The 26,655-nt window shown below is 33.8% G+C and overlaps 1 protein-coding gene across 1 annotated transcript; it reads left to right on the plus strand.

Annotated features, from left to right (window-relative positions):
- The first annotated feature begins 691 nt into the window (after positions 1–691).
- Positions 692–26,638, plus strand: LOC136824619 (probable ATP-dependent RNA helicase DDX27). Its single transcript, XM_067080608.1, has 22 exons — positions 692–823; positions 15,941–16,075; positions 16,405–16,461; positions 16,644–16,692; positions 17,903–18,021; positions 18,391–18,492; positions 18,588–18,693; positions 18,994–19,106; positions 19,536–19,596; positions 20,002–20,152; positions 20,444–20,543; positions 20,653–20,794; positions 20,967–21,103; positions 21,299–21,397; positions 21,661–21,743; positions 22,004–22,098; positions 22,901–22,986; positions 23,434–23,542; positions 23,782–23,813; positions 25,189–25,327; positions 25,579–25,720; positions 26,450–26,638. Exons 1-22 carry the CDS (start codon positions 719–721, stop codon positions 26,466–26,468), a joined length of 2,181 nt encoding a protein of 726 aa, XP_066936709.1. The 5' UTR covers positions 692–718; the 3' UTR covers positions 26,469–26,638.
- Positions 26,639–26,655: the final 17 nt, after the last annotated feature.

Genomic DNA, 26,655 nt, shown 5'->3' on the forward strand with positions numbered 1-26,655 from the left:
ACCCACGAATTTTTTTTTTGGACCCACGAATTTTTTTCGTGGACCCACGAATTTTTTTTGTGGACCCACGAATTTTTTTTCTGGACCCACGAATTTTTTTTGTGAACCGACGAATTTTTTTTTGGACCCACGAATTTTTTTCATGGACCCACGAAATTTTTTTGTGAACCCACGAATTTTTTTCATGGACCCAAGAATTTTTTTCATGGACCCACGAATTTTTTTTGTGAACCCACGAATTTTTTATTTGGACCCACGAATTTTTTTCATGGACCCACGAATTTTTTTTGTGGACCCAAGAATTTTTTTTGTGGACCCACGAATTTTTTTTGTGGACCCACGAATTTTTTTTGTGGACCCACGAATTTTTTTCCGACCCACGAAGGCACGCAACCCACGTAATTTATCACACTCCGCTCCTGCGGGGGCAATACCGAGTTTATGTATTTGCACTTTTGAGGACGGTAGAGTGAATGAAGCGATTTGGAAAAACCCGCAATTCCGCCCCGCAAAATCGAGGACGGTAAAAGTGCTGATTTACCGTCGTCCTCAACTGGTCAGGATCTACTCAAATTAGAACCTTACCGTCTCCGTCGCTGAAAAACACACATACATAAATAAACTCGGTAATGATCTGCTGGATGGAAAATCAAGTTTTGAAAGCGGAAGTGTTTTCCGCACTCTCGATAGTCCGGTTTCATTCCTCGGACCAAAGCACATGGTGTTCAAAACAAATATGGCGGATTTCTTGAAGGTCAAAACTATCGAATCTGATGAAGATTTTATGGAAAGCACAGATGAAGAAGAGGAAAAAGATCAAAATGTAAGTAATTTAATTTTTTCATGTTCAGAAAAAAGCCTTTGAATCCTGCCAATCCCTTTAAAAGAATGAATTCTGGCAGGAGAGTGGGCAGAAATTGTATTCAAACTTTATATTTCATTTTGACATCTTATCTTACTGTATACTTTTCAACAGCAACCATATCTACTGTTGTAATAATTTTTTTAAATTGATATAATATAGGTTTTTCCATATATTTTCTAGCTTTAAGTAGTTATCTTATGGGGAGAATGCTACAATCAGTTAGTGGAACTTCGATTAAATTAAGTATCAATTAAAAATTGATCGGCTATCGATCACAGCTTTTCATCGATTACATATCAATGAAAAATTGATTAATCATCGATCAAATAGTTAATCGATCAACTATCGATTTGTGATCGATTACTGTATTTATCAGATTTTGGGGAGTGGTACTTTAATTGGATTAACTTTCACCTTCGCGAGATTAAATTTCTAGAATTTTCGCCATTTTCGCAAAATTAAAAGCAACATTTTTCGCTGATCTTGATTGGGATGTACTTTTGAATTGAATCCAATCCCCTGGTAGCATAGGGCCTAGAAAAGCTACTACACTCATTTTTTTCATAAGCATGGTTTGCCTTTTTTGAGGAGCATTTAAGATTTAAGGAATACTTTTCACTTTTAAGGCAATTTTCATTCGAAAATTCTCAATTTTATCCAACGATTCGTGAAAGTTTATGCTCGCGAAAAACATTTTTTCGCGAAAGAAAATGTCGTGCATTTCGCGATTTTTCGTCCTCGCGAAAGTTTCTGCTCGCGAAAGTTTGTACGCCTAAAGTAATACGATCGGTATGAGATTTGGCGAATTCCAGAAATTTTCTTTACTTCATTAAATACCTTATCTTGGCCCTTTTCACGCCGGACCTTATTAGCGTTATTTTTGGGCTTGTTGGTGGAATAAGGCCCGGCGTAAAAAGGGCTGGTAATGTAGTCAAAAGTCGGTCACGATTGATATATAATCGATAACGATACGTGATCGAAGATAAGTAAATAATTGATAAGTAATCAATGCATGAACGATAAGTAATTGATGATTGTTAACAATCGATACATGATTGATAAGTAATCGATAGGTTGCATGTAGTCGATATGTGATCGATAAGTGATCGATAAGTAATATCAATAGGTTGTATGTAGTCGATATGTGATCGATAAGTAATCGATAGGTTGTATGTAGTCGATATGTGATCGATAAGTAATCGATAGCTTGGAAATAATCGATCGCTGATCGATACTCAAGATTTTTTGAAGGTCTGATTACCTATCGATTCTATCGGTTAATCGATATCTAATCCATCGATTACTTATCGATTATTTATCGATTACTCAAGATTATCAATTATATCGATTAACTACGCCTGGACTATAGACCTTTTTTCAAAGAGACCACCTTGTTGAATAATTGTGTAGTCCAGCAGAAAAACAATGATAAAATCATGCATAATTATTATAATATGCATTAGTATGGCTCTATCATTGTTTTTATAGCTGGACTACATAATTATTCAACAGGACGTCCTCTTTGAAAAAAGGTCTATCGTCAGTTAGCAGCCCTGTGAATTCAGACAAAATCATATCAGCACTTAAGTGCCGGCCAAAACCAGCCGTAGGCCGGCAAAATTTTGCCGACCTAGAGGTCATTTTAGCAGTCCATCACAAACTGCCATATAAACAAAACTCAACATTCTCACAAAAGTTGTCCTTTTGATTTCCCAAACATTCGTCTAAAGCATTCACTTCCACAATAATTTATGTAATTGCAATTTCGGTCAGTTCACAGTCGGCTTCAACATATACACGTGTTTATTTACGCAACTGAAGTGCCTAGTAAAACAATCCGGGGGTAAGTGGCGAAAGAACACAGCAGATTATTTGTAAAGTAAAGAAATATCTTTTGACATTGACAATCCAATATAATATATTATATTATATTTCCCTAATTCAAAAATCAAAAATTCATTTTTCATTCGCGAAAAATAAAAATAAGAAAATAATGAATTAATATTACATACTAAGTCCCCGTCTTTTACTCTCGTTTAATTCCCGATCTCGGAAAGTGCAAAACGCCCGTCCCCGCCCAATATCCACCCAATCAGCTTAAATTCACTTTAATTGTCCTTTGACTTTAAAAAAATAGTATTTTTAAAAAAAATTATGAATTTATAATAATTACAAAAACAAAAAAATTGATACTTCATTAGTGAAATATTCAATAAATTCCAAGTTTCAATTTTCAGTGGGCGTTTTTCTAGTGCTTTGTTGATCGCGCAATTTTTGCGTCACACAAACTTTCTCGGCCGCTCGTATTAATTATGCATTGCCAAATTTGGTTCTCCATTATCAAGTCAGGATCGATGGTGACGTCACCTAAGCATAAAAAAGAAAGGATTTCGTCATTTTTATGCATATATTAATTTGCGAGATATGCTATTCGCCGCACGAGCGCACTTTTCGTAGACTAGTCGGAATACTTTCTTTTACTCGCGGGATTGATGGTAACTTTTCATCTTCGTTATTTTTAAAATGAAGCACAACCGAAAAAAAACAAAACTTCAGAAAGTTGCGTATTTCCAGTGAGTAAACGATTCTGACAATTAACAAAATTGATGATGATGATTTTTTTTCGGTCAGGCAAATGTCTCGTATTGGGGTTCTAGTCTTGACCCCTAAGCCTACATGAGATTGAAGCGTTTGGGTAAACGAGACAAAACTCCAAAAAAGCTGGTGTTTTGAAGCGCTTCCGTGCGACTGTTTAGGTCGGCAAAGCCGTCCTAAGTAGCTTGTTTAGGTCGGCAAAAACAAAATAGGAAGAAAATTAACGAACTAACAAATTCAGCTGCTGTATAATTGTGTTATTAAGTTTTATGTTTTATAAAGAGAATGGAATGAGGCTCGATTATCATGTGTTATCAAATGATTCGCTAATGGAACAAAAAATAAATATATGAAAAAATATTAAGTATTTTACAGATTATAAAACAACTAGTGTACAATTCAATAAAAAAATATATACCGGGTGTGCCAAAAGAAATAGGCCTAAAATTGAAACTTTGACGTAACTTGTTTCAGTTAGAATAGAAACTTGAAATTTTACATGCGTCTTTTAAGCAACCTATTTCGAAAATTTCCTGAAAGTTTCATTCTTATAGCTTTAGCAGTTTTAAAGATATGGAGATTTTCCTAAAGGATGTGAAAATGTGCTTGTTTATAGATTTGACGTCAGTTTTTTTTCTGAAGATAAATTCCCTTTTTACAAAGCAGTACTTTTGATGATAAAACTAAAGACAAAAAATATAATGAGTAAATCCGAGATTTGAGTTCACGAATAATGCATCTTAATTGAGGAACCATTACATTCACCAACAGTACGAACACGACCAACAAATTGCTTCATAGATTTTCTGATTTCAGGTAGGTTTCTCGCGCATTCCTTCCAAACAGACTTGATCTTAGAAATGATTTCCTCCTCTGTTTCAAAAGGTTTCTTCAATCTTCCTCGGTACACCTTACGTTTAACTTCGTTCCAAAAATAGTAATCTAAAGGATTACTGTCGGGACTCTTTGGAGGCCACTGATCTTTCCTAAGGTATCGTCTCGGTATGGTTTCCTGCAAAAAGTCTTGGACAATGTTACTGGTGTGTGACGAAGCTCCATCCTGAATGAAAATCCAGTCCCTTCTTGGATAGATTTTTTCGATTGCAGGAAAGAGTTCACGTTTCAGATGGTTCTTGTAGTTTTTGGCGTTGACTTTCAATCCTTTTCGTTTTACAAAAATCGGCCTCGTAACACCATGCCAGGTGAGTGCAGCTGACACCATAACTTTTACTGATTGGCGGTTGCTTTCATGGAAAAGGTTTTCATCAGGTACGTCTTTCTTTGTGCCTTTGTGGTAAACTCGATCGTTTTGGCTATTCAACGGTACCTGGAGTGGAAAATCACTTTCATCTTGAAAAATGGCGCGTTCAATCATCCTCGGGTTTTTTACAAACTTCTCATGAAGACTAACAGCTCGATCGACTCTACGATTGCGTGTTGCATTGTTCATGTGTGGTGTTTTTAGACGTTTGAATTGGTTGTAGCCTTTATCTTCAACGATTCGGCGTACAGAGGAATGAGAGATTTCAAGCTCTCTAGCGATTTCTCTTGGTGAAGCGTGTGTCCCAGGTTCTTCTTCCTGCGAACAGATCATTTCTTCAACAAAAGCTTCATTTTCAGCAGTTCTGGCACTTCTTGGTCTTCCAGATCCTTTCTTTCGCTCCATAGTCCCATACTCTTTAAATTTCTTGACGGCACGTTTAACTTTTGAATAATGCCAGTTCTTTTCTGGGTTCTGTTTCCATATCTCATAAGCTGTATACTCTTTCTCGATATAATGTCTGATAATCACCTTGTCTTCGTCAGAAAGAGGTGCCATTCTTCAATCTGTCTTGTGGCGATTTTTCTTCAGTAATGGTTAGAAATGCCTGTTGTCTTGAACGTTAGTAAGTGAAACCATTTTGCAATAGAATGTCATCTTTTAAAATAACACTGCAATGGCATCTTTCTGATTCCAAAACAAAAACTGAAATAAACAAACGCAACTCCGGTTCGGATACTAAACGCTAGGGAACTGTGGTTGACAATTTTTTTTGTTTTGACGTCAAGTCTATAAACAAACACATTTTCACATCCTTTAGGAAAATCTCCATATCTTTGAAACTACTAAAGCTGTACAAATGAAACTTTGAGGAAAGCTTCAAAATAGGTTTCTAAAGACGCATGTAAAATTTCAAGTTTCTATTCTAACTGAAAAAAGTTACGTCAAAGTTTCAATTTTAGGCCTATTTTTTTTGGCAAACCCGGTATATATTAAATTGAATAAAAAGTAGTAAATAAATAATAAATAAATAAATAAATATGCTTTATTCAATAATTAAAAAGTTTAAAATCAAAAGACTAAGATCAAATTAGCTAGGTTTAAGCAGACTTGAGAAGTCTAGTAGTATATTGAAGCTGAATGTGACTTGGGATTGAACTAAAGATATGAATTGCTATAGGCATACTATAAATAAGTATAGATTATATGAAAAAGGTATAAAATAAAATATATATTTATAAAAAATATACAACTTGGTATTAGTAAAAACTTTGTTCTCAAAATCAGAGGATTAAGATTTATGACTTGTTCAGATTAGTTTATATTCTTCTTTCTTTTCATTTAGTTAGATCTAATGTATTACAAATAATATATTTAGATGTGGCCTTAGCCATCATTGAAACTAATTCGTTTCCTTCAATCACCTTTCTACATGACTAAAAGAATAAGGATTAGAATAGAGACGCACAGAACAATGCATGGCGAGAAAAACTAAAAGTATTTCAAAACAAGAAAGAAAAAGACCTAAATTAGGCTATAAAGTAACTCTTAAAATTCGTTAAAATTTAGGGATAATAATTTCTCTTCAAATTTGTCACATTCTACAATATTTACAATATCATCAAGTAGACGGTTCCATAAGCAGATTGAACTTTGAAAGAATGATGAGCTATATACTTGTATTCTGCCATGTGGTTGGATGAATTTCGTAAGGTAGAGCAGCGTTGACGTTTTGGGATATTTTCTGGATCTATTTCTTTCGTCCTGTGATGAATGGAATGCAACATCTTGAGTTTGGCAATTGACCTATGATCCTCAAGTGACTTTAATTTAGCTTTGATTCTTAGTAATGTGGGGCTGACATCATAATACCAGGAATTATAAATCCACCGCAGCGATTTTCGTTGGACCATTTCGATTTTATCTCGTAGAGCATTATTATTGGAAGGGTCCCAAACTGTGCTTGCATATTCTAAGATTGGGCGAATAAAGATTTTGTAACACTTTAAGCGAGTTTCGGAGTTGCTTTTAACAAGGTTCCTTTGTAGGAAGAATCGAACAGCGTTGGCTTTTGCACATATATTATTAATGTGAGAGTTCCAAGTAAGACTTTTAGTTAGAGTGACTCCTAGCTATTTAGCCTTCTCTACCAGTTCAAGATTAATATTGTGTATGTTGTAGGATTCTACAACTCAGTGAGTTTTTTGTTAGTGACGGTTAGTATTTTACATTTGTTTGGGTGGAATTCCATCTGCCAATCGTTTTCCCATTTTGTTAGATTGGATAGATCTTTTTGTAGCTCCTCTGCATCAGCAATGGTTGATATTGGGCGATACAGATAAGAATCATCTGCAAAAAGTGCAAGTTTAGAGCTTGTTACAACATGGGGCATATCATTAATGTATACTAAGAAAAGCAGTGGGCCCAGAACAGTACCTTGTGGAACACCTGACGTCACAGCTTTACAGCTAATGTAGCTCCTCTGACGACGACGGTTTGGGTGCGATTAGAAAGGAAGTCTGATATCCAGTCATGAATGTTTCCACAGACACCGTAGTGTCTTAGCTTTATCAAGAGTTCAAAGATCATGGCCCTTTTGGATCTATTGTCAGTGAAGTTAGGGTGGGGCGTCAAATGTCAAAGTCAGAAAATTCAAGATGTAGTGTTATTTTATGAAAATTTAACCTATTGTGAGGCATTCTGCGCAATTTTTAAGGTCAAAAGTTCAAAATTGGCCGAACCCCCCTGGGGGTACTGATTCGCACTACAGGCAAAAATTGGAAAAAATGGCATTTTCTGGCCTTTTCAGGCCTGTAAGTATGTCAAAACTATTGCAAATCTTATTTTTATCACTTGTTGTACCAAATTTTATGAAGAAACAACAAAATAATCATATTGGATTGAAAATTGTGCCCATTGGAGCCCTAAACGAGCCGTTTTAAGCCAATTTTGGGTAGCAAAATGCTTTTTAAGGCTAATTTTGCAAGCTCATAAACTTTAAACTGATTGATTCACATGTCTGAAATTTTCAGAGATGGAAGTCTTAAATAAAGTCTTTAAGCAAAATGAATTTCAAGTTTTTCACTTTTTTCAAAAAATCATAATTGCGTCTTCAAAAATCGCTTTTTAGCAAAAAAAAATCATATTTCTCAAAAAATAGCATTTTTTAAGGCAAGTTTCTACAAACTGAGTTTAAATGCTGACTGAAATTTTTTTTGCAGTGATAGTATACTGGAGATACTCCAGGGAAATCAAAATCATTTGCGTCTGGGATGGGTCTATGTCCGCCATTATGGAAATAAAATCCCTGCTAAGAGCCATTTTTCAGGCAAAAACCCAAATTTGGACTGAAAAAATCTCTAAAATGTCAATAGACATGAGTCCAACTTTTTTTTGCAGTGATAGTATTCTGGAAATACTACAGGAAAATCAAAGTCATCTGGGCTTGGGATTTGGGTATATCCACCATTTTGAAATTGAAATTCCTGCTAAAACGCAATATTTCAATCAAAAATCCAAATTTTGGCTCGAAAAATCTTAAAAATGGCAATAGACATGAAGCTAAAATCTTTTTGCAGTGATAGTCTTTTGGAAGTACTCCAGGAAAATCAAAAGCATTTTGGTTTAGGATTTGGTTATATCCGCCATTATGGAATTGAAATCTGTGCTAAAACTGGCTAAGTTGCAACATTTCAAGCAAAAATCCCATATTGACTTAAAAACTGCTCTAATATGGCAATAGACATGAACCTAAAATCTTTTTGCAGTGATAGTCTTCTGGAAATACTCTAGGGGTAAAAAATATTCAGGTATAAGATGCTTCTGGGACCGCAATTTTTAAACTGATGCCAGTTTTAAAATGTATATAATATTTCAAGCTACAATTCAATCTTTTTTTGACGGAATAAGTCTTGAAAATGGAAATGTAAGTGGGCTATAAAGAATTGTTGAGGGATTTTTTAAATAATTTTTTTCAACTATAGTATTTCTAAATTAAAGGATTGTAAATTCACATTCTTTGCTTAATATAATATACAAAATATTTAGTCAATTATGATGTATCGGATGGAAATATGTAGCATTTTAACAGAGATTTCATTTCCATAAGGGTGGATGTAAACAAATCTCAGACTGAAATGATTTTGTTTTTCCAGGAATATTCACAGAATACTATCACTTCAAAAAAAATTGGGTCCATGTCTATTGTCATTTTAGAGCAATTTTTATTCAAAAACGGGGTTTTTGCTTGAAACGTTGTATTTTAGCCAGTTTTAACACATATTTCAATTCCATAATGGCGGATTTACCCAAATCCTAAACCCAAACGATTTTGATTTCCTGGAGTATATCCAGAAGACTATCACTGCAAAAAGATTTTAGGTTCATGTCTATTGCCATTTTTAAGATTTTTTGAGTCAAAAATTGGATTTTTGATTGAAATATTGCGTTTTAGCAGGAATTTCAATTCCAAAATGGTGGATATACCCAAATCCCAAGCCCAGATGACTTTGATTTTCCTGTAGTATTTCCAGAATACTATCACTGCAAGAAAATCTGGACCCATGTCTATTGACATTTTAGAGATTTTTTCAGTCCAAATTTGGGATTTTGGCCTGAAAAATGGCTCTTAGTAGGAATTTTATTTCTATAATGGCGGACATAGACGCATCCCAGACGCAAATGATTTTGATTTCCCTGGAGTATCTCCAGTATACTATCACTGCAAAAAAAATTTCAGTCAGCATTTAAACTCAGTTTGTAGAAACTTGCCTTAAAAATGCTATTTTTTGAGAAATGTGATTTTTTTTTTGCTAAAAAGCGATTTTTGAAGACGCCATTATGATTTTTTGAAAAAAGTGAAAAACTTGAAATTCATTTTGCTTAAAGACTTTATTGAAGACTTCCATCTCTAAAAATTTCAGACATGTGAATCAATCAGTTTAAAGTTTATGAGCTTGCAAAATTGGCCTTAAAAAGCATTTTGCTACCCAAAATCGGCTTAAAACGGCTCGTTTAGGGCTCTAATGGGCACAATTTTCAATCCAATATGATTATTTTGTTGTTTCTTCATAAAATTTAGTACAGCAAGTGAAAAAAATAAGATTTGCAATAGTTTTGACATATTTACAGGCCTGAAAAGGCCAGAAAATGCCATTTTTTCCAATTTTTGCATGTAGTGCGAATCAGTACCCCCAGGGGGGTTCGGCCAATTTTGAACTTTTGACCTTAAAAATTGCGCAGAATGCCTCACAATAGGTTAAATTTTCATAAAAAAACACTACATCTTGAATTTTCTGACTTTGCCCCAAAAATGACTGTTGACGCCCTACCCTAGTGAAGTCAAGTTTGAAGATATTCTTTATTAGAAAAACAGTTAAAAGCAGTCAAAACGCAATTTACCTTACCTCCTGAGTTTGTCTTTGTCATGCTGCTTAATTACAAAAACCTCCAATCACTACTTCTCTGCCATCTTGTTTCACTTTAAATGCCGTGTTTTAAAATTCCTTAGCTACACTATATGGACGGAAAAGGTTTTCTCCAGGTTTTTTCAATCCCGGGATTAAACTACGAGGGCGTTTCCGCCCGCTTATTTTTCTTTCGCCATTGAGCGCCCCGGGGATACTTAACAATAAAAGAGATTTTAAGATTATTGTTGAATTAAATATTTTTTCCATAAGGCCGACCCTAAAAAATTTTTCGTTTCCGGTCCACCGGGTGACGAAAAAAAAAGTCATGCGGGCGGCCGGGAAAAATTTTTTTTTGGTCCTTTTCATAATTTCTAATAAAAAAAATTAGGAAGAAAAAAATCATCTCTCTGGCTGTTAGTGTTGCTATTAATTGCAAAAAGCTGTACAACTAACTTTTCATTCTAATAAATTGATTTAATATATATGCATAACACTACTTATTTGATCTTTAACGTCCAGAAAGCATGCTAAATAAACAAACTTTTTGAAGAGTGTTATATAGGAACGATGTAACAGTTTGAATGATTCACGAGTAAAGCTTTTTAAGAAGAAAGTTTCATCTGTTATCTTCTATTTGGTTCTTATGAAGAAAAAAATGCAGCCGGGTGAAAACGAAAAAAAATTTCAAAATTTTAAGAATATATTTCTGCCTTTACTTTCACTTTCGCTTTCATGTTACGCGATTCCAATTGGATGAATATCGCTCGCTAACAAATTCTGATTGGCTGTAAGTCTTTAGCTTCGGGATTCTGATTGGATCATTTCCCGTGTCACAGTTGAATTTTGATTGGTTGAAAGTTTCTGAGCATGAATTCTGATTGGATGAATACCTGAAAAGTAAACAATAGTATGTAAGTAATCTGCTTATCAAAACCTAAAGATTTTCAGGGGGTTTTATTTACTTTGTATGACGATAATTAAGCCTACAAAACACCGAGAAAAAAACCCAACATAGAACAGGTGTATTTTGTAATGTAGAATATGATAGCGTGAATCTTTTTGAAATTCTATGTCAGGATTTTTTCTCAATGCCCCGTAACTATGCCCGGGGGTACCCGTTGCGCTAAGACCTTATGTTAAAAATGAAAGCGATTACGGCAAAAAGTAGCGATTTTCGTAATACATCAAATATTGATACTTGATTGTACTGATTGTTACGGCCATCTAAAATGAAAGACAAAGGCGTCTGCTGCTTCGAGGGTGGTTACGCCAAAACGCCCAATATGATCTTCCAACAGAAGCCGAGTTAGTTGTCGCGCGAAATACGTCATGCACTCCACTGCAGTTCACAAAGAAGCGTGTTTCAATGAATATCATTAATTATAAGAATATCATATGCGCTTACCTTCAGTAAACTTCGAGTGCTTTATTGAAAATGAAGAAAGTAAGAAAATAAAAAATGCGCTGGATAATTTTCATTGTACCCTGAATTCGGGTAACTTTTTAGCATTACTTTTTTAGACTTACCCGAGACTGAAGGCGCAGCCCGCAGGACGTACTTAAACGATCGGGTGATTGCATGGGCGTCAATTTCGCTATCCCCATTTCGGCCACTTTCACGCTAACTTAGTTGACTGCGCGTTTACTCGTGACCACGCACTCACTTATCCGGCAGCATGGTTCACTTATCTGGCTGCGTGGTTTGTTGACCAATTAGTATTTTACCACTTTTTCTAAAATTTATGAGAGAATAATACATAACCAACTCTCTTCCTACTTCGATGACATTTTCGATTCAAAACTCTGTGGGTTTAGAGCTAAACACAGCACTCAGCATGCATTAATAAAAATGATTGGTCAATGGCATCAAAGTCTTGACTTGATGGGTCCGGAAAGGTGGGGGCAGTTTTGATGGACCTATCGAAGGCTTTCGATTGCATTGATCACAAACTTCTGGTTGCAAAGCTCAAAGCCTACGCAATTGATACAAAGTGTCTTGAACTATTGAGAAGTTATCTAAGTCATTGCTATCATAGAACAAAAATCGGCTCTGAATACAGCGAATGGCAAGAAATCACTCTAGGTGTTCCACAAGGCTCGATTCTCAGAAATTTAACTATAAAATCTACAAATACTGTTGAGCTCCTCGATATTACCATTGATAACAATCTCTCTTTCGAATTACATACAAGAAATCACCAAAGTCCACAAACAAATTACTTTGTGATTTCAGAAATGACTATGAGGTTTTATTGCAAAACGCCAATTGTAAAACGGTTCATGAAATTCAGCTTTGCTTTCTACTTTGGGGGAAGGTTTGTACTTTTACGATGTGACGGGATTTGCCCTTTTTTAGTACAGTATTACGGGATTTGACGAAAAAAAGACGGGGAAACGGTATTTTAAAATCAGACGGTGACGGTATTTGGCCTTATTTTTTGTCATTATGCCGGTATTTGAAGCTGTACAAACCGGTGTGACAGTGTTATTATTTTTTTCAATCTTCGGGATTCCGGGATTCAGCAAGAATTTTGACAGGAAAACGGTATTTCAAACCCCTACAAACCCCCCTTACTTTGTGAGGTTTACAAGTCTGAAAATAAATTAAATCCAAAGTTCATGCAACAAATCGATTTACCTTTCATGTTTTTTTATTATCAAACCACACTGTTTCATTTCCGCTGTTGGGGTATAACTTGCCAAAAATACTGGCGTGGAAATATGAGATTCTAAATAAATGGTTGTCTAGAGCTGGGAGCGCAGCTGCTTGGTCTTCCACTGTTACATTTGTTTTTAATTTTTGCTGCTTTGGTTGGTCAGGCATTTGATGGCTATGCAAGTTTCCCTGCACTGATGCAAGTTACCAGATTTCACGGTACTATTTTATCTCCAGCAAAAACATTATGTAATGACTCCATGCCCTTTTACGTAAATGATTTTAGGTTCTTAGCGTTTCAATATTAGAAAATACCTAGTTCTGTTCGCAATACTATTTTATCTAGCCTGGATATCCAAACGGTAAACTATTTCACTGTCTAGTTTGTTATAATCTTTGTATATCTTAATTCTGTTTATGGTCTGGTGTACCTAGATCGCCTGCATCCATATCTGAGAATACAAAAAATGATTGGTCGATGCGAGCCCACTTGCTTATCAAGATTTTCATGGGTTTTTCGATACGCCCAACCTCACTTTTTAGCGTCCCAATAATTTATGCAAATTCCTGAGTCATCAAAATAACTTTTTGTGAAGAAAGAGGAAAACCAAAATATTGGAATTATGAAAAACAAATTGGCTGTTTACTGGGTGGTTGTTTGCTATGGCTGGCTTTTTGTTCTTGTTTTGAGTCTGGATACTCAGGCTATATTTTATCTCCAGTTGTAATTTAGCAGCAAAAGCAGGTTCGAGTTATAGATTAAAGGAGCTTCGCTATTTTTCTTAGCAAAGCGATGTAAAAAAAGGGAGCGCCACAGGCAAAATAATTTTACTGTTTGCGAAGCATTTTTAGTATTTTGCGATGTTGTTTGGATGAAAATGTGAAAGTATCTTCAATACATTTCTCGAGGAAAGCAAAGTAAGTATAGTGTAAGTTTTGAAGTAGCAAGTAGATGAAGCAATAGATAAACGAGTGAAGAAAGTTGCGAGGTAGCGACTTGATAAAGCAATAGATGAATGAGTGAAGAAAGTTGTCAGCTAGCAATGGATAAACAAATATGTGGAGTAGCAAAATAGGTGTTGGACAATCTCAAGTCAAAACCCCCAAAAATCGCCTAACTTTTTCAAAAGAACTTTTTTGACTTTAACAAAGGATAAATAAATGAGGTTAACTTATTTTTATTTGCTACTTTACATGCTAACTCAAAATTTATTCAGGTTCACAATGATATATACATTATAGATGTTAAGTGTTGAATTTAAAGAGATATTCTTGGTCAAAGTAGGGTTAAAAATATGAGGTTAACTTGCACTGAGGTTAACCTAATGGTCCTTAAAGATAGACCAAAATTGGTATGAAATGTGAGGTTAAAGTAAAAATAAATGTTTGGGTTTTACTATTTAATGATTGGGCAACAAGGTAGGCTAGAAAAAATGAGGTTAACATTTCAAGTAGGGTGTAAAATTTGAGGTTATTTCACAAAAACAACCTAATTGTGAGGTTAACAATGATATTTCAGTCTAATTTTGGATATCAGACAAACAGTAACCTATTATCAAAAACAACTAAACATGAAAAATTATACTTTGGTATAAAAAGTGAGGTTAACTGGTATATTAACTTGAGGACACCACGTACCTGAGAAAGGGGTTGATTTTAAGCTTTCAGATAACCTCATAAAAAGGGAAAATTGTGTGATAAAAATAGTGGGATCCATTATTCAATGGTTGAGGAATAAGGTAAGGTAGAAAAAATGAGGTTAATATCTTAGTTTGGGTACCAAAAGTGAGGTTATTTGTGAATTGGGCTTTAGGGTTTTTTAATTCTTTGTTGTATACTTTAATGACTTATAAATCTGTTTTTGATCTCAATACTGAGCTTAAAAGTAAAGCTTAAGTCTTATTAAGTCTGAATTAAAACTCTTGGAGGTTAACTTTTTATCGTAGTATACCTTAAAACGTTTTTTCGTTCAGTTTTAAGTTTGAAGGTATAAGCTAAAACATCCTACTTTTTCAGGTTGTTTAACCTCATTTTGAGAACCTTTTTGGTCTATTTCATATTTTTTTAGCTTAGTTACACTTTATGAAAAACTTTTAAAAGTAATTTTGTTCCTGTAGCTTAATAGAATGAAACTATCTAGGTCAATTAGAGAAGCAAATTTCTCACATTCCTTAACATAGAGTTCTAATTTTAACCTCAATTTTTAACCCTACGTTAGAGCAAAGATTGTCAATTTCATAAAAACCCTATTTATCTAAGCTTCTAGTATCATTTTACTTTTGTCCCATAACTTAATACACATGTTAGCAGAAGATATGGTTAAGAATGTGAGGTTACTTGTTACCATTTTTTTAACCTCATGAATTGCACCTTTCTTGTGGGAAATCTCTAACCTTTTTTAAACAAGCTTGATATTTGAAGCCTTTTTGATGACTCCCTAATAATTTTTTCCCCAATAATTCAATAAGCGTCTCTATATTTTGAGGTTAACAAAAGTCTATAAATTGTCAAATTAACCTCAAATAACAAACCTTTTTCAAGTTTTTTTTTTATTTTTGGGTATAAGCCATCAATTATGGCCAACCCTCAAAATTTCAACCTTTTTAGATAAAAAATGAAGATTATATGGCCAATTATGTAAATTTTCCACTTTTTTCTCAAAAAAGTTAACATTTTCTTAGGCGACATTGATTTGAGATTGTCCTGTTGTCTTATAATTTTTTAACTTCGCATTTTAGAGTTAGGAAATCTTATTTTGGTTGCTAAATCTAAAATTCACTTTGCATTTTGTAAAGTGCAAAGCTATAATTCGAACCCTCTCAAAAGATATCTAAAAGTACATTACTTAAAGTTTCATGCTTACACACAATCGTCAGATGTACTTAATGATTAAAATATCTGTGAAAAATTCTCTATTTTTACAAAGTCTACAAAGTGATTAAAGAATAAAAGAGGTCACAAAAGCATTAAAAGACCAAAACATTGATCTTAACCACCTGATTTACAGGGACAAAATACTTGCTTTTACCATAGTTGCCAAACTTAGAAATGTCAAGCTATCTTGTAAAAGACATTCTCCTAAACAGCCTGCCAATGCTCATGATTTAGTTGTGAAGCTTGCAGTTTTTTTTACATTTTGTTTTCTAACTTGACAGATAAAGAAGAAAGGAAAGAAGCAGAAGAAAAAGAAGGATGATTTCAATGGAGATTTCAATTTAGATTTTGGTACTGGAAATGAAAAATCTCTTTGGCGAATTGCCGAAAATATCAAAAACAGAGCTAAAGGATCGGTATAACAAAAAGCATTTTCTTTATCAAAATCTTATTTTCCATGTGCATTATAGCAAAAATACAGTATATTCTAGTAACACATGTAACGAAAATACTAATGTTGGTTGAAAATGAGTACAAATCAGTGAAAATGAAGATTTTCTACAGTATTTCTATTTTTTTTTACGCATGTATATCAAAGGCACATAAAGATTCACAATAAAGTGGAGGTCATGAGCTTTTAATAAGTTTGGATTTATTTTCTTGATGACTTCTTCACCTTTATTTAATTAAGTCCTTCTAAGTTAATCTCTAACTTTTTTTGAATCTCACATTTTATAAATTATAGATATCTTCCGAAATTGTTGAGGAAAAAATCAAAGAAAAACGAAAGATTAAATTAAAGGTATGTTTTTGGTTTTCATGCAGTTACAGTATACAGTTATCACACTAAAGAACTTTCTCATACAGTTATCACACTAAAGAACTTTCTCATACAGTTATCACACTAAAGAACTTTCTCATACAGTTATCACACTAAAGAACTTTCTCTAATCAAACTAAAACACACTTTTCAAAATATTTTAGGAAAAGAAAAGAGAACTTGAAAAGAAAGAGAAGGTCAAGATAAAAAAAGGTAAAATGTTTTGCTTTGTGTTATTTTAAAAGTAAAAATGCAGTTACATTTCGAAGATGAACTTTTTTCTTTGGTAATCAAATAAACTTTACACCTGACCCTAAATTTTGGAGGTGGTTTGGTCGGTAGGAAAAATTATTTTGATGATTTCTGAAATTAGGGTTAACAGTTGATCGTGTTCAAAAATAAAGGCCTGTTTTGTGACATTTTCAAAGTTGGCTGACAATTATGTTAATAAAATGAGTATTTTTGGTGGCTAACCGTTTATTTTTTCACCAAGGATAAGTAGAATGATTAACCTTTCCAATTGTTTTGGAGCGAAATTAAGTGGCTTACTAGGTTACAAGATATTTCAAGATAAGCTATGAGTCGTTTATGTGGCTGACAACACTGGTGGCTTTTTGAAACCAACCAGTTTCAAAATGTTGCACTTTTATCTGTTTTGAGATAATATGATACCTCTAGTTACCGATTCAAGTGTCATTTTCAAACAAACCATTTCCTCCTTTGAGGTGGCTGACAAAATACATATTTGGACATATTTGGACCTGGAACCACACATTTTACTCATTTTACCATTTTTTTCATCAAAATATGTTCTTTGTGTAAATACCGATCATCATATAAAATTTCAACGTTATATTTGAAATATTTTTCAAGTTATTCAAGAAATACTATATTTTTGAGTTCACTAAATGTCACACTATTTTTGAACATGATCAGTTTTTTGTTTGAGACATTTGATTTTTTTATGAGTTGCCTTTTCTTGAATGTTGTCTCTGTATTATATAAATTACGTGAAGTATTGTTTAATAATATTTTTCCAGTTGGCATTTATAATATTTGTTGATTGACTAATCCATAAACATATTGTGTTATTTTCATGTAGATGCCCTGCTTATCATAATTGTTGCTATCAATCCTTCATACCTGATCCATTATTTTTTACAATACACCCCATTTTTATAAGAATACTTTTATATAAGAACACAAAGGTTCAATTTTTGCAAAAATCTATCAACAAATTAAAAATAATCCCAGCCCTAGTAGATCAAAATACTGATTTTATTATAAGTGAATTTATAAGGTAAGCATATTAAAAGCAATTTACAAACATTTCATGCAACAAAATCACCTGAAACTAAGAACAGTCAGGCATCAACCAAAAATTAATGGTTCTAATTAAAAATAACAACTTGTCATCTTGCAGAAGAGGGAGAAGAAGAGGTAGCCGAAAAAAGTGATATTGATGAAGAAGAATTGGACAATGAATTGGAAGAACCAGATCTCAGTGATTATGAAGATGAAGAAGACCAGGATGATGAAGATGTATGATTTGTTTGAAATCTGAATTTGCGAATTGAGAAAGAGTAGATCCTGTTATATTTTCAATAGAAACTTTACGGCATACTTTAATTTTTCGTTCACTTTATGCTTTCTTCTTATACAGTAGGAAACCTTTTTTTTCAACTGAAAAAAAATTGAGCCGCTTTCAGGCCATTTTTTAAGCCCTTTTAGTATCAGGCTGCACCTCCTGAATTCACTAAGATTTTGGTTAAAACAGCCTTTTCAGTGGAAAAAACAGTAGAAAAAGTGCTCTTTTTGACCACTAACGGACGCTGCCCTGCCTTTCTAAAATATTGACTAGCTTTCTATTTTTATGACAGTGAACTCTTAGCATGTTTATTTCTTTTTCAGGAGGATGACGAGGAAGAGACTGGATCATTTTTCTCAACAGCACCCAAACATTTAAAACACAACAATTTCAATCAAATGAATCTATCAAGACCTCTTTTAAGGGTAACTACACTACAGATAACTTGATAATAGTTTGTTGAAAGTTTTCCACAAGTAAATAACAATCTTCAACTGTATTCATTTATTAACTTTCTTAGGCAATAAATGAACTGAACTTTGTGAACCCAACAGAAATTCAATCAACTGCAATACCAATGGCTTTGCTTGGGAAAGACTTGTGCGCATGTGCTACAACGGGTTCAGGTATAATAATAATAATAGTAAATGTATAAGAATATGATGAAATAAATACGAAGTTTTTCAAAAGTTTTCTTCAATTTTCCTCTTTCTTTTGTATTCCTTTGATAATCATAACAATGAAATTCTAGAGAAATAATAATTATTTATCACCGAATGTATAGAAGCATAATTATAATGTATACTATTTTTGCTCAGAAATAGACTGCATTTCCCTTTTTATAAGACTTTGATCAATTTAGCTTTTTGATTAGACTTTAAAATGAATTATAAGCATACTTTTGTAGTTCAATATTTTCTTTTTAGGAAAGACCGCTGCTTTTATGCTCCCCATTTTGGAACGATTGATTTTTAAACCAAAGAAAACAATAGTATCACGTGTGCTTGTCCTCGTACCAACAAGAGAATTGGCCATACAGGTTTTTATGATTTTATAATTTTACTACACTTTTATATATTTCAAATCTTAGTCTCATAAGATTTAAGAAAAACTCCATTTTTTCTCAAGATTTTTTTCAATTCTCATAATTACAGCCTGGTTGTTTTGATACACAATCATTAAACACTCTTGGTGAATTGATTTACAAAAACATTTCATCATTAGAAAGTGTTGGGTGGTGATATGGCTCAGACCACATTCATGTGTTATTGTTCTGAAATGGATTTAAAGCTACAAATATATCGGCCAACTGTTGAATTATCGTCTTTTTTAACCAACTGTGGCTTGTTTTGGAAGGGTACGAAACAGTAGAGCGTGGACAAATATTTTTGTCGCCTGTCACCAGACAATTCCACAATGTCAAAAGAATCCAATCAAACCCCATTACTATGCACTCTTTCTATTTAAGGTCCATTCAGTGAGCCAGTCTCTCGCAAAGTATACTGACGTTACATTTTGTTTGGCTGCAGGTAAATTTTATATTTTTCCTGTGCATAAGCTCTAAGCTAAGCTCAAAACTATGATACTTAGATAGATGAGCCCTACATTTTCAGGTACATAACTTATTGATTTTGATCAAGTAATGGCCAGGTTAAGATTCAATTTTTCAGATTCACTACTTGACCAAATTCTATAAGGTATTTAGTTTCTAGTAACGAGTAAAGACAAAAATGTTGATAACAGACTATTTCAATGGAAAATTTAATTAAGAATTAAAAACCTGATCCCCCCAGGAAAAGACTTTCACTTCTTTGGTGGAATCTGCCCCATATTTTTCTCCCCCTCCCCTCTTTTGACAAAAAAAAATCAAAAATATCCCCAGCAGAAAGGGGAGAACTATTTTTGACCTGAGTTGAACATCATTCATTTTCCAGGTGGGTTGGACTTGAAGGTACAGGTGGCGGTTTTACGAAGGAACCCTGATATTATCATTGCTACACCAGGACGTCTTATTGATCATTTACATAATACACCATCCTTCGATCTTCAAACCATCGAAATTTTGGTACTTGACGAAGCTGACAGGTGAGATTTTTTTTCACTTTCTAATTGAACTACTGATTGTTCTATTATTGTTTCTTTTAGGACTGATACAATTGTTTTAGTTTAGAGATTTTTCAGGTTTTACCAAAGTTACGCAGTTCTTAAGAAAAATCCGCCATGGGAGGAAACGCTCGAATTTGTAGAGCCATCACATCAACCACTAGTTCGAGTGAAAATATTTGCTATAATACAACATTTGGGTATTTTAGGGAAACAAAAATCTTTGACAGTGCAGCCAGTAACTTAAATCATAAGACGGTTTCTTTTTTTTAGAATGTTGGAAGAGCATTTCAAGGACCAGATGCAGGAGTTGATTCGATTGTGTCCACGTGGTCGCCAAACTATGTTATTCTCAGCTACTATGACTGAGGAGGTAAACTCCTGTATATTATGCTTCTCTAGTGAAGAACGTTCTGCGAGGAAACTATAAAAAAATTAATAAAATCTACAAATCTTATTTTTGTAAATAAACTTTCTTTCAGGTACAAGAACTTATCTCATTATCGCTGAACCAACCCATCAAACTCTTCGTTAATCAAAATACAGATGTTGCTAAAAGTCTACACCAAGAGTTCATGAGGATACGAACCAACCGAGAATATGATCGCCTTTCTATTGTGGCAGGTTAGATGGTTATATTTTTTTTAGCATTCCGCAACATTCCCATGGTCTTGTGAATAATATTAGTCATCGTTTTATCTGGAATCGCCAAATAAAACGATGCGATTTTAACCCTTTTTTATCGTACATGACATGGTTTTTTTTGCGTCAGTACTTAGTATTTTGCTCTTTATAGCATTGTGTTGTCGCTCATTTCATGATCACACGTTGGTGTTTCTGCAAACCAAACGTTTGGCACATAAGTTGAGAATCGTTCTCGGTCTTTTTGGATTGAAAGTTGGTGAACTTCATGGCGATCTTACGCAGTTGCAGGTTTGAATTTAAACGTTCTTTAAGCTATTAATGTATATAACTCGCACTCGACACTATCGAAAAGTTCTCTATTTTTGGTTTAGTTTTTTTTCGACTGTTTATAATTTTAGCGACACTTTAGTTTTAATGAAACGGTAGGAATGATTTTTTGTAACTTTTTTGTCATCTCAGCATCGCAATTCTTTTCTCTTTCAGCGTTTGGAATCTCTGGAGAAGTTCAAGAATAATGACGTGGATATTTTGGTGGCCACTGATCTAGCTGCTCGTGGCTTAGATATCCCTCATGTTAAAACAGTAAGCTATTTATCTCGTGAAAAACCCTTCTTTAATTAATTTTTCTTAGTGTAATATTTCACCGACTTTCATAATGATGAACTTATAAAGCTCCTCACTGAATTCAAAAATGGAAAATGTCCGTATATATTTATTTTTCATTATAATTCGAACCGATTTGTACAACACTATTTTGACTTTCCGATTAAAATGCATCTGTCTCAGATTTATAATAGGGAAACGAATTACTGCTAAGTGTATATTAATTTTTATCCTGTTCACAGGTTATCTCTTTCAATCTACCAACAACAATCAAAAGTTATATCCATCGTGTTGGGAGGACAGCTCGTGCTGGAAAAGCAGGGAGGTGGGTTGCTCATTCTTATCTTTTTTACGAAAACAATCCTCTTTTGTTCTTATGCATGACAGTTAATTGTTAATTTTTAAATTATCTGTTGATTCTGTTAAGATGTGGGGCTTCCTTAGTTTCCGAATAACCGGAATACTCTTTCATGAAAAAATCCTTCGAAATCCTTCCTTACCTTTTATTCAATTCTCAAACCAGATAGACATTCTCGTTTTCTTCGCTTCAAGTTATTTATAAAATAAAATAATATCATACTTCAGATCAATAACACTAGTTGGAGAAAAAGAGCGCAAAATGTTGAAAGATATCGTCAAAAACTCAAATATCCCGGTTAAAAATCGTCTCATGTCACCAGGTAAAGAAATATTTCGTATGGGGCCGTCCACATAGTACGTACGCACTTAAATGTCGAAAATCGAGTACCCCTCCTCCCTGGTAAGTACGTACTTTTCATTCACCCTCCCCCGTCGGTTGAAGAAAATTTCGAATTCAAATCGTTTGGTTCGGACCTTTACTTCACACTTGAAGCTCAATGTTTTTAAGAAACGTTTACTTTTCCTTGATGCGTATAAGAAGTGTAAAAGTCGACAAAAAAACAAGCAACAAAGGGCTATGAAAAAGCTTTTTCTCTCTCTGCGTTCGTACATTTTCCTTTGACCCCTCCCCTCCCCCTGTACTTGCGTCCGCTTTTGAGAAGACCCTTTAGTGCGTACGTATTGGAAGTGTAATGAAACCCTTTGTTATCAATAAACAGGGAAGTTAACAAAAGCCACACAGTTATATTCTAATTCACTATGTTGTTCTGTTTTCTATTGAGTTGATTTTGAGTTTACCTTTGCGTAATCAAGATAGGTAGGCGACGCGATCAACCTCCTACCACAGTCGCCGTCACACTTAGCTATCTAAAGACCTTGAATCGCTACGGACTAGCTTCTTATTCTTTCCAACTTTGTAGATATAACGATTTATCTAAAGCCTTTCAATATTCTAAACTTAAAGGAAAAACGATGGTTAAAATCACCAGAATGGTGTAATTGAGATTAAACTAACAACTAGGCTTCTGCTAATCCTCTAGCGAAAAGAGTTTCTTATATAGGATGTATATCTATAGAGGTCTGCGATTCAGACTAACTCAGAACCTCGCCATCTCTTCGTAGACGTGATTGCAAAATACAAGAAGAAGTTGGAAGAAATGGAGAAAGATATCAAAGATATTTTGAAACAAGAAGAAGAGGAGAAACAGGTTCCAAACTTATCACCCCTACAGCTTTTCCTTCCATGAACTTAAAACTTTTCTGTGTTTAATTCAAATCAGGATTATATCCGTATTACATGCAACATCTCATGACTTCACGTCACTTTTAAAAAAGATGATTGGTTGTAGGCTTGCTGTATTGGGTGCAAACTGAATAAAAAGCTACATAATCTCACGAAGGCACTGTAGTGGTGCCTATCATGAATATCCCCATTTTAAAGTTCTTAAAAGCTAAAGAACGAATAAAAACGAAGTGTGTACGATTTATTATGTACCGTCGTTTTTCATGAGATATCACTTTCTTTGCCACAGTTTCCATTACTTCTTTTCTTGGGAAAAAGACCAGGACCCTGGGTAGCTGTAAAAATGATCATTTACCGTTCGCTGATTGCTTTCGACTCTGAATCTCACGAAAATTTTCACTTTCCGTTTCAGATACGAATTGGAGAGATGCAAGCGAACAAAGCACGAAATTTGGTCATTCACAACGATGAAATTATGAGTCGACCTGCAAGAACATTCATCAAACAAAAGAAGATTGACAGTAAGATAATAATGACTTTATTTTTCGTTGCATTCCCATATCTTTCTTAATTAATTAATTTCATCTGTAGTGTTCACAGTACTTCATACGTATTTAAAAAATGGGATTTCTATCTTACAATTAAGCAGATTTTACTTTGAACACTTTCGAATACCAATTTTCTTACTTTAAGTCTTTTCGTATTTTTTGAGCCCTAGTTATGATATTTTGAGATTTGTCTGTTTGTTATTATTTTCCAGATAAAAAAGGAGATCATAATAAGAAGCCAAAGGTACTGTACTGCTGTTTTTGTTCTTTTTTAATCCGAAATTGAATTTTGAAAATTTTCAAAAGTATTTTCTTAATTACGAATCCATAAGCCAAGTACTCTAGGGGCTGAGTTAGGTCTCGTATGCACATCGGAAATTTCCATAATTTCCATTAACTTTAAACATAAACATATTATATACCAATCGATCACAAATTTTATGCTGATTAAGAAAAAGGTCAGAATCATGGTCTGAAAATTTCGTTATCTGGAGATATGAAGCAATTTCGATTTCGATCTTTTGAAATGACTACTTTTGGTTCCAGATTTGCGTGGCTGTAACATTTGATTGGCTTACTTAATTTACTTGAAATTTTCGGAGGGTCTTTCCTACCGTTCAAATAATAAAATTCAGGAAAATTTATTTTTCTACATAAATTTCGAAATCCATAATGGCGAAATTTGTTTTTTCAAGCAAGAGGGCTAAAAAGGGTTGAAAATCTAAAATCCGCCATTATGGAAATTTGTGCCTGATCCAAATAACGCCACACACGTTTTCTGACTCTTCAAGGACTATACTTTCATGATCAAAAGAAAAAATGACTATACGCCGATGCGCATACGGGACCTAACTCAGCCCCTAGAGTAAAGGCAGAAAATAATAACTTTAAAAACACATTTACATTATTTTTAATAAAAAATAAAAAGCTTTTCGTAAGCCATCAAGTATGAAATTAAACTGATGTATTGAAAAAGATATTTATCGCGTATACACTATTTGCAACTTTTGGATAATTACATGAGAAAAAGCGCCTAGGGAATAAAACAATAGTGTAGTAAAATTCTGATAAGTGGTAAACTGATTCGAGACAAAGCTAAAGAAAAGAATAGCAATTAGGATTATTAATTTTACTAAGTTACTGTTTTATTTCCTAGAGCTTCTCTCCTGTTATAAACCTCTTCTCACAGACAGGGTAGAATTTTTCAGCCAGTGGGGGTAAAAATGACGGACAGAAACTCAATGGGGGTTGATATTCTCATGTTTTTTATGGCTGGGGATAGGAAAAATAGAATAATATTTTGTTGTGAGGATTGATATATTTGATTATTTTCCGTGGAAACAAAATTTAAGGATAATTTTCTACTGGGGACGATATATCGGCCAATTTTTCCAGTGGGAAGGAGTCCCAGTGGATGGGGGTGTTCTAAAAATCTTCCAGTGGGAAGGGGTTCTAGTGATTCTATGAGAAGGGAGTGTTGTAATTGAACAAGTGAATAAGAAATAAAGAATAGATGTTTTCAATTTAAAACTTGATGTTGTAAGGTTGTCTTACAAAAAGTTTCTTAAACGTGTTACCATTTTAACAATTTCTTCTCGACTAATTTTAATGATTTGCAGGTGGAATTTACAGAGGAAGAGAAAAAATGTCGGAAATTTCAAGAATTTCAAGCTCGTCAAATGAAGCGTGATAAAAAACCGAAACGAAAACGCGCGTACGAAGAGGACGACCACGATAATAGTAGGAGTAAAGGAAAAGGTTTGCTACTAGGCTATTTTGTTCTTATCTTTCATAATAGGAATTATATAAGTTTTGATAACGGTTGCGATAACCTCTCACACTTTATAAAGCTGTTAAAAGTCTCAATAGAGACAGGAGTTTGATGTTATTATATCAGAGATGTGTTTACATGAGTTTGATGTACTAACAAGCAAGAACTTTGTATCTCAAGATGACTATTTGATTCTTTCATGTCTATGTTACAACTGTGACTTTAAATTTCTCGACAGGTTCGAAGAAAGCGAGGATCGTAGCATCGGGGTCCTCATTCGATCATGATCTAACAGATGTCAGTCGTAGGAAACTCAAGTCATTACGATCTAACCAAACACAACAACCGAAAAAGAAAATGAAAAATAACTCGAAAACAAGGTATGAATGAGTGGCTTTGATTTTTATCCCATATATTCACAAATACTATTCCAACTGAATGATACTCTAAATAAGTTTGAGTTTATCGACCCAGTGATATTCATATTGGAAGTTTCCCATCATCGGGAAATGTAGAGGATGTTCCCTCCACTATTTTTACTAGGACCTTCTGATTAACAATAATTATCAAGTGCAATTTCCTTACAAGGTGTGAATCCCCATGTTAGGTGTAAGGTAAATTATCTCTTGAATTTATGAGATTACTCATTACTCTGATTTCCTTCTCTGTCTGGATGTTAGGAACCCAAATATTGGGTATGTATGAAATGCTGCTAATGTGATCCTTATCCATTAAGGAATGAATCGTCTCTTTTATCTGGAGAAAACATGGGTACCCTTTTACTTGAAACTAATATGTAAAAGGACTAAGAGTCTACTTCTGGCTGAACTTTGGTTTTTAATAATTTTTGATGGCGATAAGTCCAGTGTGACAGACTTTTTTGAAAGAAAAACATCAAAGTTCCAGTTAACAAAAAATACTTGGGAGTTAAAGAATATATTCAAGCACATTCAGAATGGAAAACCAATATGTATACCAAATTTTAACCGCACTATCTGAAAGCGTTAAGTGGACCTCAGAAATACAGAGCTGTTATCAGACTAATATTGCAATATTTGAGATGAATTTATACAAACTTTACCTGAAGATCTTCCTTTTTTTCGTTTCAGACACAAGAAGCGGAAGTGATGTGACGAGATAGCAAACTCATTAACAACGAAAACTATTTTTAATAACTTTTACTTTTTATAAAGTTTTTTTATAGAAAAATTTTTTGTCCATCAACTGATACGAAATAAAACTTAGAAGTATTTGATTTTGTTTATCATTGGCTTAAAATATTTGCTGAGAAAGAGCTTGTACGTCTTTTAATTAA

Source organism: Clytia hemisphaerica, unplaced genomic scaffold, assembly GCF_902728285.1.
Source record: "Clytia hemisphaerica strain Z4C2 unplaced genomic scaffold, Clytia hemisphaerica genome assembly, whole genome shotgun sequence".
Taxonomy (NCBI): Eukaryota; Metazoa; Cnidaria; class Hydrozoa; order Leptothecata; family Clytiidae; genus Clytia; species Clytia hemisphaerica.